At 46.3% G+C, this 16,919-nt stretch overlaps 1 protein-coding gene across 1 annotated transcript in view; it reads left to right on the forward strand.

Annotated features, from left to right (window-relative positions):
• Positions 1-15,956, forward strand: part of LBP (lipopolysaccharide binding protein) — a 28,955-nt gene extending 12,999 nt beyond the window's left edge. Inside the window, exons 7-15 of the mRNA XM_082670903.1 lie at positions 2,258-2,349; positions 3,741-3,917; positions 5,516-5,575; positions 7,781-7,948; positions 9,334-9,401; positions 9,937-9,979; positions 12,148-12,211; positions 13,002-13,078; positions 15,101-15,956. Of these exons, the coding sequence (XP_082527029.1) occupies positions 2,258-2,349; positions 3,741-3,917; positions 5,516-5,575; positions 7,781-7,948; positions 9,334-9,401; positions 9,937-9,979; positions 12,148-12,211; positions 13,002-13,078; positions 15,101-15,145 (794 nt within the window). The 3' untranslated portion in view covers positions 15,146-15,956. The remainder of the gene's footprint in view (positions 1-2,257; positions 2,350-3,740; positions 3,918-5,515; positions 5,576-7,780; positions 7,949-9,333; positions 9,402-9,936; positions 9,980-12,147; positions 12,212-13,001; positions 13,079-15,100) is intronic.
• Positions 15,957-16,919: the final 963 nt, after the last annotated feature.

A 16,919-nucleotide genomic window follows, 5' to 3' on the forward strand; every position in this document is an offset into this window, starting at 1 on the left:
GTACCTTATAAAACCTTACATGGAAGAGAAGTGTTGAAAGTTAAAATTAAAATCCCCTTTTCTCCCCAAATTTTCTTCCAAGAGGTAACCTATTTCCTTTGAATGTTCAAATATAAATATACACATACATAAGCATATGACTATACATTCACGTATGTATTCCTTTTGTTCATGAATATATGTGAATATGCATAATTATGAATATATATGTTAGTCTATAATAATAGAGACATTGTTCTTTTGTAACTTGTATACTTTGGAGATCTTTCTACATCAGCACATATAAATTGATCTCATTTTTTAAAACTTTTGTGTAGAAGTTAATACGGAGAGAAAAGTGCTCAAATCATAAGTGAAGAGTTTTTAGAAACTTTTCACGAACTGATCACATGCACGTACCAGCTTCCAGATCAATATACAGAACACGACTGGCCTTTCAGAGTCCTCCCGTGTCTCCTTCTGACACTGCCCACCCCTCAGGGTGACCACTAACCCAGCTTCTGCTAGCAAAGATTAGCTTTGCACTTTGTACATCAATGGAACCATACAGTAGAATCTGGAGGCTTTCTCTATTCAACTTTTTTTTTAAAGGATACACATTTTATTTATTTATTTATTTTAATTTATTTTATTTATTTATTTTTGGCTGCGTTGGATCTTTGCTGCTGCGCGCAGGCTTTCTCTAGTTGCAGCGAGCAGGGGCTACTCTTCGTTGCGGTGCGCGGGTTTCTCATTTCGGTGGCTCCTCTTGTTGCGGAGCACGGGCTCTAGTCGTGTGGGTTTCAGTAGTTGTGGCACGCGGGCTCAGCAGTTGTGCCGCACGGGCTTAGTTGCTCTGCCCGTGGGATCTTCTCTGCCCGTGGGATCTTCTCAGACCAGGGATCGAACCCATGTCCTCTGCACTGGCAGGCAGATTCTTAACCACTGTGCCACCAGGGAAGCCCTATTCGACTTTAAAATATGAGGTCAATCCATATTGTTGCATATCGTGAGTTCATTCTCCTGCTGTGTAATCCACCGTGTCCATGTCTCTCCATTTATTTATCTATTGTACTATTGAAGCCCATTTGGGTAGTTTCAGTTTTAGACCATTGTGGGTAGGTGCTGTGAACATTCTACCTCCTGTGGATGCACGTCTTTGGGTATATACCCAGGAGAGAAATTACAGGTTCTTGTGGTGCACATAGGTTCAGCCTTAGCAGATCCTGCCAAACAGTTTTCCAAAGTGGTTTTAATAGACCTCTTTTTTTTTTTTTTTCCTTTGGCCACGCCACATGGCTTGCAGGATCTTAGTTCCCTGACCAGGGATTGAACCTGTGCCCACTGCAGTGTAAGCACGGAGTCCTAACTACTGGACCATGGGGAATTCATTTTAATAGCTGTACAGTGTTCTATCTTAACGGATGTCTCCATTTATTTAATAAGTCCCCAGCTGCTGGATAGGTAGGTTTGTTGCCATCCTTTGCTATTGCCAACAGTGGGGCAGGGAGCGCCTCACACCACCTCTTCCCCTTCAAATGAAGCAAGTGGAGGCCCCGGATCTCGGCTACACACATAAAGTTGGCAGAAACAGGCCCTGGCAAATTGTTGAGGTGTTCTCTCATGCCTTGGCCCCCAGGTCCTCCACACTCACCTGTTGACATTCCCCTTCAGCAGAGACCCAGGCAGGCACAGACACCCAAGTGCTTGGGACAGAAAACTCCCGTCCCTCCAGGGCCTTGGAGGGGAGTCTCTGGGCCCTTTGGACATGGCCCAGCCTTCCTGGTTATTTGGTTCGTACTGGTAGGAGGCTGGTTTCCTGGAAGATCAAGGTCTCGGTTGTAAACTTGGGGAGCAATAGCTTTGGCTGGAGAGTTTTTCCTATTGTGTGGCTTCCTAGGTGTGGAAGGGCTGCCAGACCTGAGTTCCTCCTGCCCTCAGGGTATGTGTGTGTGTGTGCGTGTGTATGTGTGTGTGTGTGTCTGTGTCTGTGTGTGTGTGTGTGACTGTGTGTCTGAGTATGTGAGACTCTGGAAACTGCTCAGGCTCTGGGCTAAGCATACCAGCCCCCTTGTGGCTAAATCACCAGTGGAACCGAGGAACCCATGTCAACTCTTTCTCGGCAAAGGAGTTCTTTGCCCCCAGCACTGGGCTGGGTGGAGGGTCTTAAGGTGGAGGGGCAGGGGGCTCTGAAGAAAGTCACAGAGAGTGTGGGTCAGCCAGAGCCCTCACCCCTTCTCCCTCGTCTGCCTCCTAATTCTGCCCTTCCCCCGTTCAGTCACCATGGAGATGGACATTTTCGCTGGGATTGATTACAGCTTAATGGAGGCCCCTCAGGCAACAGCGGAAATACTGGACGTGATGCTTAAGGTAAAAGGGTCTGGGGCGGGGGGCTTGGGCGGGTCCAGGCCCAGTGCGGGGTCGCCTCAGGGTCAGCCCTTCCTGGGGCCTCTTGTTCTCCTGGCTTCAGATCTGTCCTCATCTACCCGTGGTTCCCACTGTGTCAAGGGCAGGGCGATATGGATTGCTGCGGGGTGTTCCCAGAGCCAGGATCCTCCCACGGTGTCTTTTTTTGTTTTTTTAAGCTTTTTTTTTTTTTTGGCTGTGCCTGTAGCTGTGGCGCACGGGCTTAGTTGCTCCGCGACGTGTGGGATGTTCCCGGACCAGGGCTCGAACCTGTGTCCCCTCCATTGGCAGGCGGATTCTTAACCACTGCGCTACAAAGGAAGCCCCTCCCACGCTGTCTTACATCACTTAGGCCTTGAAACTTCCCTTCCCCCTTCCTCCCCTCTTTCACCTTTCCCACCAAGCAGGTGAGGTCAATCAGAGCTGGCCCTCAGTGGTGTAGAGGAGCTGGCCAGGAGGTCCTATAGGTTAATAGACCAAAGCTTCTGCGGATCGTTTCATTAAGAGATTCTGGATACACACTTTGATCCAAAGGAAAACATCCTTTTTATTTTTTAATTTTTATTGGATTATAGTTGATTTACAATGTTGTGTTAGTTTCAGGTATACAGCAAAGTGTATCAGTTATACATATACATATATCCTCTTTTTTTTTTATGTTGGGGGGTAGGAGTTTTATTAATTAATTTATTTACTTTTGCTGTGTTGGGTCTTCGTTTCTGTGTGAGGGCTTTCTCTAGTTGTGTTAAGTGGGGGCCACTCTTCATTGCGGTGCGCGGGCCTCTCACTATCACGGCCTCTTGTTGCGGAGCACAGCCTCCAGACGCGCAGGCTCAGTAGTTGTGGCTCACGGGCCCAGTTGCTCTGCGGCATGTGTGATCTTCCCAGACCAGGGCTCGAACCCGTGTCCGCTGCATTAGCAGGCAGATTCTCAACCACTGCGCCACCAGGGAAGCCCCCTTTTTTTTTCTTTTTTTAAGATTCTTTTCCCATATAGGTCATTACAGAGCATTGAGTAGAGTTCCCTGTGCTATACAGCAGGTTCTTATTAGTTATCTCCTTTATATATAGTAGTGTGTACATGTCAGTCCCAATCTCTCAATTTATACCTCCTTCCCTTATCCCCTGGTAACCATAAGTTTGTTTCCTACATCTGTGACTCTACTTCTGTTTTGTAAATAAGTTCATTTGTACCCTGTTTGTTTAGATTCCAAGGAAAACTTATTTAATGGAGTTTCAGGCAGTGCCTCCAGTCCATGTTCCCTCATCAGACTCTATAGGCAACTACTTAGCTCAGATGTCCAGCCCTGGGATAGACTTAGAAAAGTTCAAATGGATTCTATCTCTCTCTCCAGGGTGAAATTTTTAGCCGTGATCACCGCTCCCCGGTTGCCTTCCTTGCTCCTGTCATGAGCCTTCCAGAAGAACACAGCCGAATGATCTACTTTGCCATCTCTAATTATGTCTTCAACACCGCCAGCCTAGTTTATCACAAAGTGGGATACCTGAACTTTTCCATCACAGATGACATGGTGAGAATCATAGCACAATATCTCCCACAAATGACACTGTCTCCTTCCTTCTTTCCTTTCCACACATTTACATCAGTGAAATAGTAAATCATGACTAAGAAGAAAGATCAAGAGCAGGAAAATATGTTAGTATGATTTCCCTTTTCACTTCGGCTGCCAGAAAGCTCAAAGTCAAAGTTCTTTCTCCCTTAGAACAATTGTGGAAGACTTTGTGGCTTGCTTGTCTGTCTTTTACTTTTCCCTCCAGACTCGATCTGTTATTCTAATTCATACTTTCTTTCATCCTGATGGTCTGTGGAGGTTTTAAAAAAGATTTTAGTGAATGGGGCAGGACAATAGATACACTGATAAATGCAAAAGTTACATAGAATAGAAAATAAAGACCAAGTTAAAAGTAAAGCACAATTTTATAAAGACACTGGGCCCCAAAATTGATTTTTTTTAATATCACGAATCTCTGCAGGAGCTTCCTGTAGCCAAAATGGAAAGGGTACATGATTTAGTGATTCACAGCAAAAAGGAGAGACAAAGTCTTCCGAGCACTTAGCTCTGAAATAACTGTCTCTATGTATAAAGAGATGTGGCTTTGTATGAAGGTTACTGAATTTTAGAGTGGATCACGTGGTTAATATTTCTTTCAGTCTCTTTAATATCTCTGGGGTTTAGATGGATGTTTCTTGTAGCTCTTTGTAAAAGCTGAGGCCTCGTGAACGATGTAGGGAGGGTGGGGAAAACACAGTGCAGTCCCAACTGGATGGTCCAGCCTACCCTGGTAATACATTGAGGACCAGCAGTGACGGATGGAGTGACATGTGTCCTTTGACTCACCCACACCCAGGCCTTTTACTTCTATGGCCATGTTCGAGTCACCCTTCCCACCTGTGGTACAGTCCTTTCTTTCAGTGGGTGGGATCACGGTAGCTGTGTTTTACTGAGCGCTCACCATGTGCTAAGCCTTGGGCTAGATGCTTTGTACCCACCATTTCACTTAGCCCTCACAGTGACCCAACAAGTGGGGACTATAATTATCTCCATCTTATAGGTGAGGAAGTTGGGGCTCAGAGAGGTAAAGGCACTCACCTGACATCACATAGTCACGAAGCCAAGAGTCAAACCTAGATCTGCGTGATTGAAAATCTCGCCCTTGTGGATCCTCTGATTGAGTCGTGAGTGTCACTTATGGCCCAAGGAGAGCAGTCAGGATCCCAAGGACTCGTATGCTCATGTGAATGCAGAACAGGCATCTCGCCATTGCCATGGTAACCCGGAGCAGTCAAGAAGCTACATTATTGGGCTTCCCTGGTGGCGCAGTGGTTGAGAGTCCGCCTGCCGATGTAGGGGACACGGGTTCGTGCCCCTGTCCGGGAAGATCCCACGTGCCGCGGAGTGGCTGGGCCCGTGAGCCATGGCCGCTGAGCCTGCGCTTCTGGAGCCTGTGCTCTGCAACGGGAGAGGCCACAACAGTGAGAGGCCCGCGTACCGCAAAAAAAAAAAAAAAAGAAGCTACATGATTGAATATCTCCCCACTTCCCCAACTCTCTTCAGACCTTCGGCTCCGGCCGGAGCACCTAAAACTTCTTTGTGTCCCTTTGCCGCAGGTTCCGCCTACTTCTCACATCCGACTGACCACCAAGTCCTTCCGCGCCTTCTGCCCCCGGGTAAGGCTTCCCTCAGCCCTCAGGGTGCAGGCTGAGCCCCCAATACTTCAGGGGTTTTCTTTAAAACCTCCACACTCCTCTCAGCTTGACCAAGAGTCAGAAGGCCAGCAGTGGGGGCCCCAGTGAAGGCCGTGGTGCTACAGGTTTGGGGACTCCCTTCCCTTCAAGGCCCAGATAACAGGGGCCTGAGCCCTGTGTCTCGTGGGACCACAGGCTGCCCAGTCTTTTGTTGATGATCTCTGACAATACCAAGGAATGCCGACATGTCCCACAAAATGTATCCTAATTAATAACACCAAGCAGTTACAGAGGGCATACTAGGGGTCAGGCACTGTTCTTGGCGCTTGAAAAAATTATTTTTTGAATGGATAATAAATTCTCACTGTTCAAGATTCAGAAGACATAGAAGGTTATAGAGTGGAAAGTCCCATCCACTCCTGTCCCCTAAACATCCAGTTCACACGCTGAGTCTATCAATATTGTCAGATCGTACACATCTTTCTGGGGCTATTCTAGTATATGTGAACAAATGTATGTCTTTCCTCCATTTTCTTACACAAATGGAGGTATATTTTACACTCCATTTTGTACCTTACTTTTTCCCTTAGTATACCAGGAGATGATTCCATGTAGGTAGATAAAGAGCTTCCTCACTCTTGTTTTCTTGGGAATCCAGTCTGCCATTGTATTATGGATGGACCATAGTTTGGGTAATCAGTCCCCCATGGAAGGACATTTACGTTGTTTCCAGTCTTTTGCTACATCAGTGTTGCAGTGAATAACCCTGTAGCTTGGTCTTTGCTGGACTAAGCTCTTCATGTTCCATATCTCATTTAATCCCACAGAAATCCACCTGTCCTGTCGCCTCTCCCCTACCTTCTGAGTCCCCCCAAGACACAGCTCAGACACGTTGTAGTGTTTAAAGTTCCTTGCAGAAGGCTTGATGATGGCTGAGAGGAATTATAACGGTGGGAAAATGGTTGAACTTTAAATACTGCGGTACCTGGGTCACGTCCTTCCATAACATACCCTCACAGCAGGCCCTTTCCCTCCCTAGAGCCCCACAAAAGCCCAACCTGCCACCATGTTGTCGGCGCTAGCTTTAGAGGGACCTTGGCTTCATCCTGGTTCCAACATCCCTTTTGCCCAGAAAGAGGAGGAAACTCTCCCTCTCCCTTCCTGTTCACATCATAATCAACCTGACACAGAAGCAGCTCGGGTCACCTTCTTGGTCAAGTGGTTTACCTCCTCAACCTTCTAAAGATCTCCCTTTTACAACTGAATGTAGATTTTATATTTGCATAACCAAAAGGCTCATGGGACTGTCGTTCCTCCACCAACTTCCCCCGTAAAAGGAACAGTCTTGACCCCAAAATAAATTCTAATTAAAAGGAAAATTGCCAGCTCTTTGAAATGGTGGGATCTAGGCGTGCTGTGCTTCAGAAACAGGGGTGTCTGGGCTTTGCATGTGCAGTTACCTGAGTGTGATGGGGGTATAGAGAAAAAAAGAGCTCTCACCCATTGCCCAGGGAGGGGTGTGGAGTGAAAAAGACATCAGCCTAATCTTTCTGGAGGACAGCTTGGCAATCAATAACTGGCAGAAGCTTTAAAAATATCCCTGCCTGGGGCTTCCCTGGTGGCGCAGTGGTTGAGAGTCCGCCTGCCGATGCAGGGGACGCGGGTTCGTGCCCCGGTCCGGGAAGATCCCACATGCCGCGGAGCAGCTGGGCCCGTGAGCCATGGCCACTGAGCCTGCGCGTCCGGAGCCTGTGCTCCGCAACGGGAGAGGCCACAACAGTGAGAGGCCCGTGTACCGCCAAAAAAAAAAAAAAAAAATCCCTGCCCTTGGACTCAGCAATTCCATGTCTAGGAATGTATCCCCCAAAATAATAGCCAAGGGTACACAGGAGAGTGGTCTTTAAAATGGCAAAACCTTGGAGACAACTTGATGTGCAATAATGTTAGATCAATTGCAGTACCCATGCACAGTGGAATACAATGCATCCATGAGATAAGTGACACAGACTCCGTATGTCTGACGTGGAAGGATGTCCAGTTATACCTTCAAGAGAAAAAGGCACAGAGCATTTTGTGGAAATTAAACCAACCAAGAAGTGTCCTCAGCTTGATCTGACTCCCTCAAGGTTCTCCCGGCAAACCTGCATGTTTCCTCCTCTTGACATAATTTCTTCATTCTGCCCTCAGTTAGCCAGACTGTACCCCAACATGAACTTAACGCTCCAAGGCACGATGGTCTCTGCCCCATTCCTGAACTTCAGCCCTGGGAATCTGTCCTCAGCTGCCCAGATGGAGATTGAGGCCTCTGTGCTCCTGCCCAACTCCGTCAAGGAGCCCGTCTTCCGGCTTGGTGTGGTAAGGTTCAAAGGCTTGGCAAACATTGCTCCCTTTTCCTACATGCTTTTTCCCCCACTCCGCACCTGGCTAATTCCTTAAGATAGATCTCAACTTAAGTATAACTTCCTCAGATAGGCCTTTCTCGGTTGCCCTTATCCCTGATCTACCTTAGGCCCCGTGTCATTTTTTTTTCCTTGTGGCACCCTATTATTTTTCCTCATAGGACTTATTGTAAAGATACCAATGTAGCTGTTTGCAGGTTTATTTGCTTAATGTATGTTTGCCCAACTAAGTGAGTCTGGGCTATTGTGGCGAGGAAGGCAGAGGGGCTCTTTGACCTGTTGCTCTGCTCTGTATCTATATCTGACCCCTGAAGACTACATTTCCCAGGCTTCCTTGCACTGACTTCCAGCTAGGTCAGCCAATGGAAGACACTGTCAGGAGAACAGAGGGTGGGAGGAAGAAAGAAGCCAGAGTATTTCTTCTTCTCTCTTTATCTTGGACGGAGACTCAGGCACTGACTGTGTCTCCTCCATGGTGCCTCCCCAATTCCTCCCTCTGTTCCTCCAGTCCTGGGGTGGAAGCAGCTTCCCACCTCTGCTAATCTCTGAGTTACCTCTCCAACTCTTTTTTAACTTCTCAGCAATTCCATCATTTGTATAACCAATCCCCCGTATGAAATTCCCTCTTGGTTAAATATTGAGAGTTGTGTCTCCCTTCTCAATGGACCCTGTCAAACAGAGAAGGGATTCTGAGTTTTTTGGGGGTCCTGCTCACAGGATGGAGAACTTTGCTCTCTTGTTCCAGGTTTGAAACTCAGCAAGACAAATTTCTAGAGGAGTAATTGCTCCCAGATGTTATATCTGCAATTTGATATTGTTGTTATTGTTATCAAAATTGTTGTCAATATATTTTATTTTATTTTTTTAATTTTTATTATTTTGGTAAAGCAGAAAAGGATAGCTTCATTGCTTTGCCAGGCAAAGGGGAACACACCAGACTTCTGCCCTGAAAAACTACGTGTCCCCGATATACTTTAAATTAAAACATAAGCTATTATTATTACTATTATTATTTACTCGGGCTGAACCTTGGCCCTGAGATAGCTAGACATGGTCCCTTTAGAGATCTCCAGGCATAGGCCTCTATACCTTCTCTTGGTAGTATGTTCAAAGTTTAATTGCTATCATAGTCAGCAATTTCAAGTAAAAATATTCAAGTCCAAGTTCAAATGTTTATTGAGCACCCATGATGAGCTTCTTGGGAGTCTAATCTAGTGGGCAAGTTCCTGCTTTAACTCAGTGAGATGTTTGCTTAGAGGAGACAGCAGGTCCTCATAGTTATCCGTTCTGTACATGACAACCTCCTTATTTAGACCTGTTTCTTTCTACTGGAATTACCAGGCCACTAATGTGTCTGTCATGTTGACCTTCAACACCAGCAAGATCACTGGATTCCTGAAGCCAGAAAAGTAAGTCAGCCTCGTGACTTACATGGGGGGCGCTCACCTGGGCTCCATCTGACGCTTCAGCTGGTTCCCTGTAGCTGGAGGTGGGATGTAACCAGATCCCCCTGTCAAACCGTGGGGCCCACGGTTTGGGAAGGAAAGTTAAATTTTACCCCAGTTGGCCCAATTCCTTTGGCCAACTGGATCTGCCTCCATAAACTTCCTTTTCACCTAACCCCCATTACTTCCAAATTTCTAAAGAATTTACTAATACTGCTTTTTCTTAATCTATGAATTTTAGACATCAGCAATCTTGACTTCCTGAAATTATAGAGACTGAGTTCTTTTATGCTATACACTTCCCCTCTGCAAGTCTTCCCAATAAGGTTGTATCATTGTTTTTGGTTCCTCAATCGCCTTTTTCACTCTCACTGCTACCACACCCTTGGCCCTGTGCCTTCTCAAGCTGGTGTCTCCTCCTTTCTGGGGATCCCTACATTGCTTAGGTTTCCCTTGAACATAATGCCCACATCTCTGAATCTTCTCTGATTTGTTATAGGATACAAGTGGAACTGAAAGAATCTAAAGTTGGAGTATTCAATGTAAGTTATTATTGTTTTTATTTATGAAATGATTAGGGTAATAATTAATTTAGAGTATTTACTAAACAATGCTTTGGCACCTATAATAGAAAATAGAAAAGGAGAAGAGTTACTCTCTGCCCTAGAAAAGCATAGAAGTTCTTGAAGACAGGAACCATAGGGCAGAGGAACAGTTACCTCCCAATATAAGACAGTATAATTAAATCATCTATTGGACAGAATTCTTTTAACTGCAAAGAATAGAAAGCCAACTAAAAGTGTCTTAAGCAAACAGAAGGAATGTATAGGATCATAACCAAAAAACAAAAACAAAAAAGCTAAGGCTGGAGGTTTCAGGCATAGCTGGATCCAGGTGTTCAAATTAGTACATCAAGAATCTCCAAGGGAAGGGGAGAGGGGCGATATAGGGATGGGGGAAAACGGTTATTAAGGGATTATATAAAATCATGTGTGTGAAACTTTTAAAAATTGTAGAGCACTACAGAATTTAAAGAATCTTTCATTCAATTTTTTAGAAAGAAAAAATATATATATTCCAAAAAAAAAAAAAAGAATATCTCTCCATTCTGCTTTCATCTGTGTTGGCTTCATTCTCAGGCAGGTTCTTCCCACTGGTGGAAAACTCACAAATTTCCTGTAGTTTCTTTTTTTTTTAACCCACAAAAAAAAAAAAAAAAAAAAAGCCCTCGTTGGATTAATCTTGGTCATGTGCCCATTCTTTAGCCAGTCACGTGGTCGGAAATTGGACAAGGTCAGTTGGCTGAGCTTGGGTTTAATCTACACTCCCCAAGCCAGGATTTGCAGTCCCAAACCACACGGACTGAGACTAGAAAGGAGGGTTGCCCAGGAGAAAATAGGGACTATTATTAAAACAAAAGGAATTGAGTGCTGGGCAGGCAAAACCAAAAGATGATTTCCACAAAGAGGAAAAAGAATGGGAAGTTTTACGTGGGCTGAAACAGTCGAGGAGAGATTTCTGAAAAGAGGGAAGGTAGGGTGATGGCAGCCACTCGCAAGCCAAGGAGGAGATGGAAAGACTTTCATCTACAGTAGTTGGCTTCCTTTTTACCATCCTATGGATACTGGTTCCCTCTGACCACACTTTACCTGCCCCCCACTTCCCAGACTTTCCCTCAAGTAGAAGTGGAAAAAATATATCAAGTGTGGGGAGAAACATTGCCCACAGGGACCCTGAAGGATGACTCCTTTCAGAGAACAAAGGCTAAAGTCAATAATGACACACTAATATTGTATCTGTGCATGGCATGTAAAAATGTTCTATGAAGTAAATTATTCATATGTAAAGAGTCACAAAAAGACATCCTATCATGTTTTCAGAACATCGACTGTAAAAAATAAGACCTGTAGGGCTTCCCTGGTGGCGCAGTGGTTGAGAGTCCACCTGCCGATGCAGGGGACGCAGGTTCGTGCCCCGGTCCGAGAGGATCCCACACGTCGCGGAGCGGATGGGCCCGTGAGCCATGGCCGCTGAGCCTGCGCATCCGGAGCCTGTGCTCCGCAACGGGAGAGGCCACAACAGTGAGAGGCCCGTGTACCGCAAAAAACAAAATAAAATAAGACCTGTAGAATCAGGTAAATCTGGATTCAAATTCAGACCCTGCTGCCCGATTTCTAGCAAGTCACTTTCATTCTGTGGGCCTCAGTTTTCTTATCTGTGAAATGGAGACATTAATATTAACTTCGAAGTGTTCTAGTGAAAATTGAATCAGGTGTAGATGTAATGCTCTGAGCCCTATACCTGGCACATAGCGAGTGTTAAAAGTTGGGTTTCATAATTTTTGTTTTGACTTAAAAATCTTTTGTATTATATAAGTAACTTGGGAAAACATTTCCACTGTAAAAAGAAAAATTAACTACTAAAGATAAGGCTAAGCCAAACCTTGATGTTCTTCCTGGAGGATAGATAGTTGGGTGTGTAGTCTTCCAAATTTTTCTATCCCTTTGTACACGTATAAATATGCATCTCAAAATAGTTTTATAAAGTAGTAGCATGATGTAGGTATCTACCTGAAATTTGCTTTTTTTCAAGCCTTTTGCCATGTCAGCACATACAAAACCACCCCACCCACGGGGTGGCCTCTCTGGAGGTTTGTTGGTGGGCAAGATGGTACATGTGGTTATGGTGTACCTCTCCTATTCTCCACCAGGTGGAGCTGTTGGAGGCGCTGCTCAATTACTACCTTCTCAGCACCCTCTACCCCAAGGTCAATGGTAAGTATCACTATGGATTTTTCCAAGTCAAGAGTGGACACTGCTCTTTCGGGGAAAGAAAGCTGGGACCAGGGCTCTCCTGCAGGCTGTGTGACCTTGGGCGAGTCACTTCTCTTCTCTGAGCTTCAGTGGCCTGTCTGTGAGACGGGAGTGTTGAAGTCGGCCTCACCTCATTCCAGGCCTCTAAGGAGGGTTGAGGATAGGGGCAGTTTTTGGAACACAGTAAACCTCCTCCTAAGAGAGAAAGAGGGGCTCACAGAAGTGCCCACACACACCCTGAAGTGACAGGTGAGACTGAGAACCAAGTTAATATACAGGGTACAAGGCAGCCCACCTCTAAAATCACATTCCCCAGTTAGTTGCCATCTCCCTGGTCAAAAAATAAAGCTTAAAGAGACCCTGCTTCATTTGACTACAGTAGAAAGCAGGATGCAGGTGGGGGGCAGAGAGCAAATGCCCACTGGATTCTTATCATGAGTAGACGCTGCCCCATCCCTGCCACTGTCTCCACAGAGCACCATGGCTGAGGGCTCAGGCTCCTCTGTCAGTCTGTCTGGTATCAAATCCCAGTTCTTCCACTTTCTAGCTATGGAACCTAGGACAGGTTACTTGGCCACTCTATGCCTCAATTTCCTTATCTGTAACATGGGAATAATAATCCCAATCTTTGGTGGTAATTAAATGGGAATATACCATGTATAGGGTTTGCAGAGAGGAACTTCTTGGTGTAAAATTTTCTCTGTAATTATTTATTAACAAATCTCTCTCGATGGTCTGCTGCAACCTCCAGATAAGTTGGCAGAAGGCTTCCCGCTCCCTCTGCTAAAGCGTATTCAGCTCTATGACCCTGTTCTCCAGATCCACAAGGTCAGTGGGTTCAGCAGGGTTCTGAGGAACTGGGGAGGGGGGTTGGTTAGCTTTCCTGGTTTGCAGGCTATAACTCAGTGGGTGGGACCCAGCCCAGCCCTGCAGCTGGGAAAGCCTCCACAGGGGTGGGATGGTTCAGGGTCAGCTGGATGCCGTCCATGTGTCCTTTAGAAGTGGCACCTCTATGGGGGCAGGAGGGATTTGACACAACCTGTGTCACAACTTTCCACCCCCCGCCGCCCCGCCCCCCGGCCGTGGGTGACCTGGGAGAACCTCAAGACCAGCTCGTTTTAAAAATACAGCAATCCTAGCCATGCCAACAGCTCAGGTTCTGAAAGCCATTTGTAAGTTTTTAAAATTTCTTCTAATTTCTTGGGAATTCCCTGGTGGCCCAGTGGTTAGGACTCAGCACTTTCATTGCTGAAGGCCCGGGTTCAATCCCTGGTCTGGGAACTGAGATCCCACAAGCCGTGTGGTGAGGCCAAAATTAATTAATTAATTAATTAAAATAAAATTTCTTCTAATTTCTTAAGTGGAAGAGCTTTGATGTATTAATAGATACATGTTTGGTGTGCCGTCCCTCAGAGACCTATTGCCCCACCACACTCATAGCTTGACTTCTGGTGTACTTCCTTCCAGCCTTTTGCCTCCTCCAAGTATTTTTTGAAATTGTTTTCTTGTTATGGATAGTTGCCTTGCTAGCGCTCAGACCTGTTTTCTTTTGGTTGCAGTCTAGTCTCCCTTCCCCCCACCAATGTTAAATTCTGTCCCAAGCATGCAAGGGACCATAATTTACTTAACTATTTGAATACCAAGGAATATGTCTGATTCTTCACCAGACTGTCCACTCTTCTGACCAAGCATTTTATGTGCCATCTGTGCCCCACGGTTCAGGTTATCTTTCTAGAAGAGCATCCGTAAGATGGGATGACTGGGTTGGCAGGCTTGTGAGCATTAAAGGAGATGCTGCTTTGTGCCTGGTACATAGTCAACATCCAGCAAACAACAGCTACTAAAGAGAGGGACAGGCAGCAGAGCGATCAGGAACATTGAAACAGAGATCAACTGAGACGTTTGAAAAACAAATATCCCGAGCCCTTTTGTGTCCAGAGATACTCAACATCCAACTATTGTTGAGAGTTTATAAGGAGTGAGACAGATCATTGTTCAAAGCAAGGACTGAGTGACGATTCATGCAGCTGGCCTCAGTTTTCTCCTGTGTAAAGTGGGGTGTAGCCCAGACCTCACTGGGCAGTTATGAAGATTAGAGCTTCTAGCTCAGTTTGGCACCATGGAAGTCATTAGAAATTTGTTAGATTGACCCTTGAACAACACGGGTTTGAATGGCCCCATGTCCGTGTATACGCAGGTTTTTTTCAATAATAAATACAATACTATGGTACTACACCATCTCTGCAGTTGGTTGAATCTGTGTATGAGGAACTGCGGCCGCGAGGAACCGCGGATACGGAGGGCTGACTCTAAATTATACGTGGATTTTCCCACCCATCGGTGCCCCTAACCCCGCAGTTGTTCAGCGGTCAACTGTATATACTATCATATCCAATAAAAATTTGAGGTCAGCTCTGCCCATGTGTTTGACCCCCAAAGGCAGGGGATGGTTGCTGTGGGAAAGAATTGGATTTTGCTCTGAGTTCAGAATTCCCACCCCTTTGGTGATGGAAACTTATGAGGAAGTAAGAGAATAAACCCCAGCAGCTCACAGTTTTGTCTTATTCACCAAGGAGAGAGAATTTAGGTGACACAGGGGACATTTATGAGGTCTGCCAGGAAGCAGCAGCTTGGGAGATGACAGATTAATTGCCACCTTAGAGAAGGTAGCTGGCAAAAGCTGTGCTTTATGGAGACCTTGGGAACACAGGCACACGCTCGTTTTACGCACTGACCTGCTTTCTGGCAGAGCTTGTGCTTCCCCAGACGTGGGCATCCCTTTAAATCAGAGATGCATCTTTTTGGAGTAGAGGATGCTTTTACCATCCTGTCCTGTCTTGTCTCTCCTAGGACTTCCTGTTTTTGGGCACCAACGTCCGGTACCTGAGAGTTTGAGGACAGGGCGAAAGACAGGGCTTGGGGGCCACAGCTGGATTGCCAAGTTGCATTTCCAGATGTGCAGCGTATTCCTGGAGATTCTGGGAGGATGAAGACCATTTCTGTTGTCAGCTCTGGGGAACTGGCCTCTGTCCCCACACTCCTCCTTTTCAGCACGTACACCCACACCCCCTCTAACTCTGGATTTTACTTTCCCACCGGGATGGACCGTCCTCCCCCGCTAGCCTGTACTATCTTCAAGGGCAGGTCTTTTTTATTCACCATCGGATCCCTGTGCCTAGCAGAGTGCTTACACTTAGTAGGTCCTCAATAAATACTTATTGAATGGCTCAGTGAAGGAACCATCTGGTACTCTAGCTGAACCCCCCTACTGCCAACCCTCTCTTATTTAAGGGGTCTTTGGATGGTCAGCTCCATCTGTGGTCTTCAAGGATGAACCCTGACCACATTCCCATTTCTCAGCGCTGCTGCTGTGGGAACCTCAATGAGAGAACATGGGATTCCACTCCCTGCTCAGCCCTGGACCTGGTGCTGATGCTGGCTCTCTAAGACAACTGTCCATCTCAGTTTAGGGGCAGTTCATGGGCTCATTTCAGTACGTGCTCCCTCTCTCCCTCCCTCTCTGTCTGCTGCAGACACAGGAGCCAGAGGGTCTCCGGGAGCAAAAACTCAGCCTCCTGCTGCCCTCCCCATTGAAACGGGTGTAAATTAGGAGGCAATGGATCTGTCTAGGTTTTGGGTCTGACCCGAATAAAAGACTCATCCAACTGTTGTTTATGAGCCCCAAGCTTGGAGGAAGAGGCCGTGATTTCTAATTACTGAACAACCGGCCTTTGATCAGACTTTACCGAACAGTCATTTCCAAGTTATGCGGTTGGGCCCCCGGGGACTGGGAATCAGAAGGCTCGTTGGATGCTTTCTTAATTGTGTAAATGAGCAGGTGGATGGAGCTGCCAGCTAGCAGATAATTCACAGGGAATAGACCCATTTACCCTGTGTGTGACAGAGATGCATTCCAAGATGGGACGATGCACTGTCACCCAACTGGAGGCGGGGTGAGCCATGGCTTCGCCTCGTCCCTTTTGTTCACTTGTCTGCCACCATCATCCATCCTGTGATGGACTGTGAAGGGCTCGGCTTCATCCAGCACTGGCCACGTGGCCTTGGACCGGTCCCTTTCCCCCTTTCCCCCACTTTATCCTATGAAATAAGGATGATAATAATAGTAGCCATGTCCTAGGACTCTTATAATGATGATATTAGGTAATCCATGTAAAAGGATCTATTTAACCCTAGTGGGGATTCAATATTTATTGGCTGGACGTGCTTACTGAACATCCTTCTGTTTGCAGGCACTGAATTGGTCAGCACAGGGGAACTAGAGGCAGCACAGACCCAGTTCCTATGTCTGTTTTTCAGGACATTGCCTCACCGTGGAAAGAGCCAGTCCTGACTCCAACTTATTTGTTTTGGGCCTTGGGGAAAGGCCTCTCTAAAGCCTGTGTCCTCCCCTGTCAAATTTGCTGGGAATACCTCCTTGCAGGGTGACTAGGGACTCAGTGGGTTCACGTCCAGCTTCTGGGGGTGAGGGGAGGATAGGGCATAACCAGGTCCTGGTAAACAGCTGATGCGATTATCACCTGCCTTCCTTTGGGCTCCCCAGAAGCAGACTCTGAAACAAGGAGGAGGGTACAAGTAGTTTACTGGGAAGAGGATCCCAGGGAAATAACCAGTAGAGGAGAGAAAATGTGATGGTGGGGGGGATGGGCTT

Source organism: Grampus griseus, assembly GCF_964374135.1.
Source record: "Grampus griseus genome assembly, chromosome: 14".
NCBI lineage: Eukaryota > Metazoa > Chordata > Mammalia > Artiodactyla > Delphinidae > Grampus > Grampus griseus.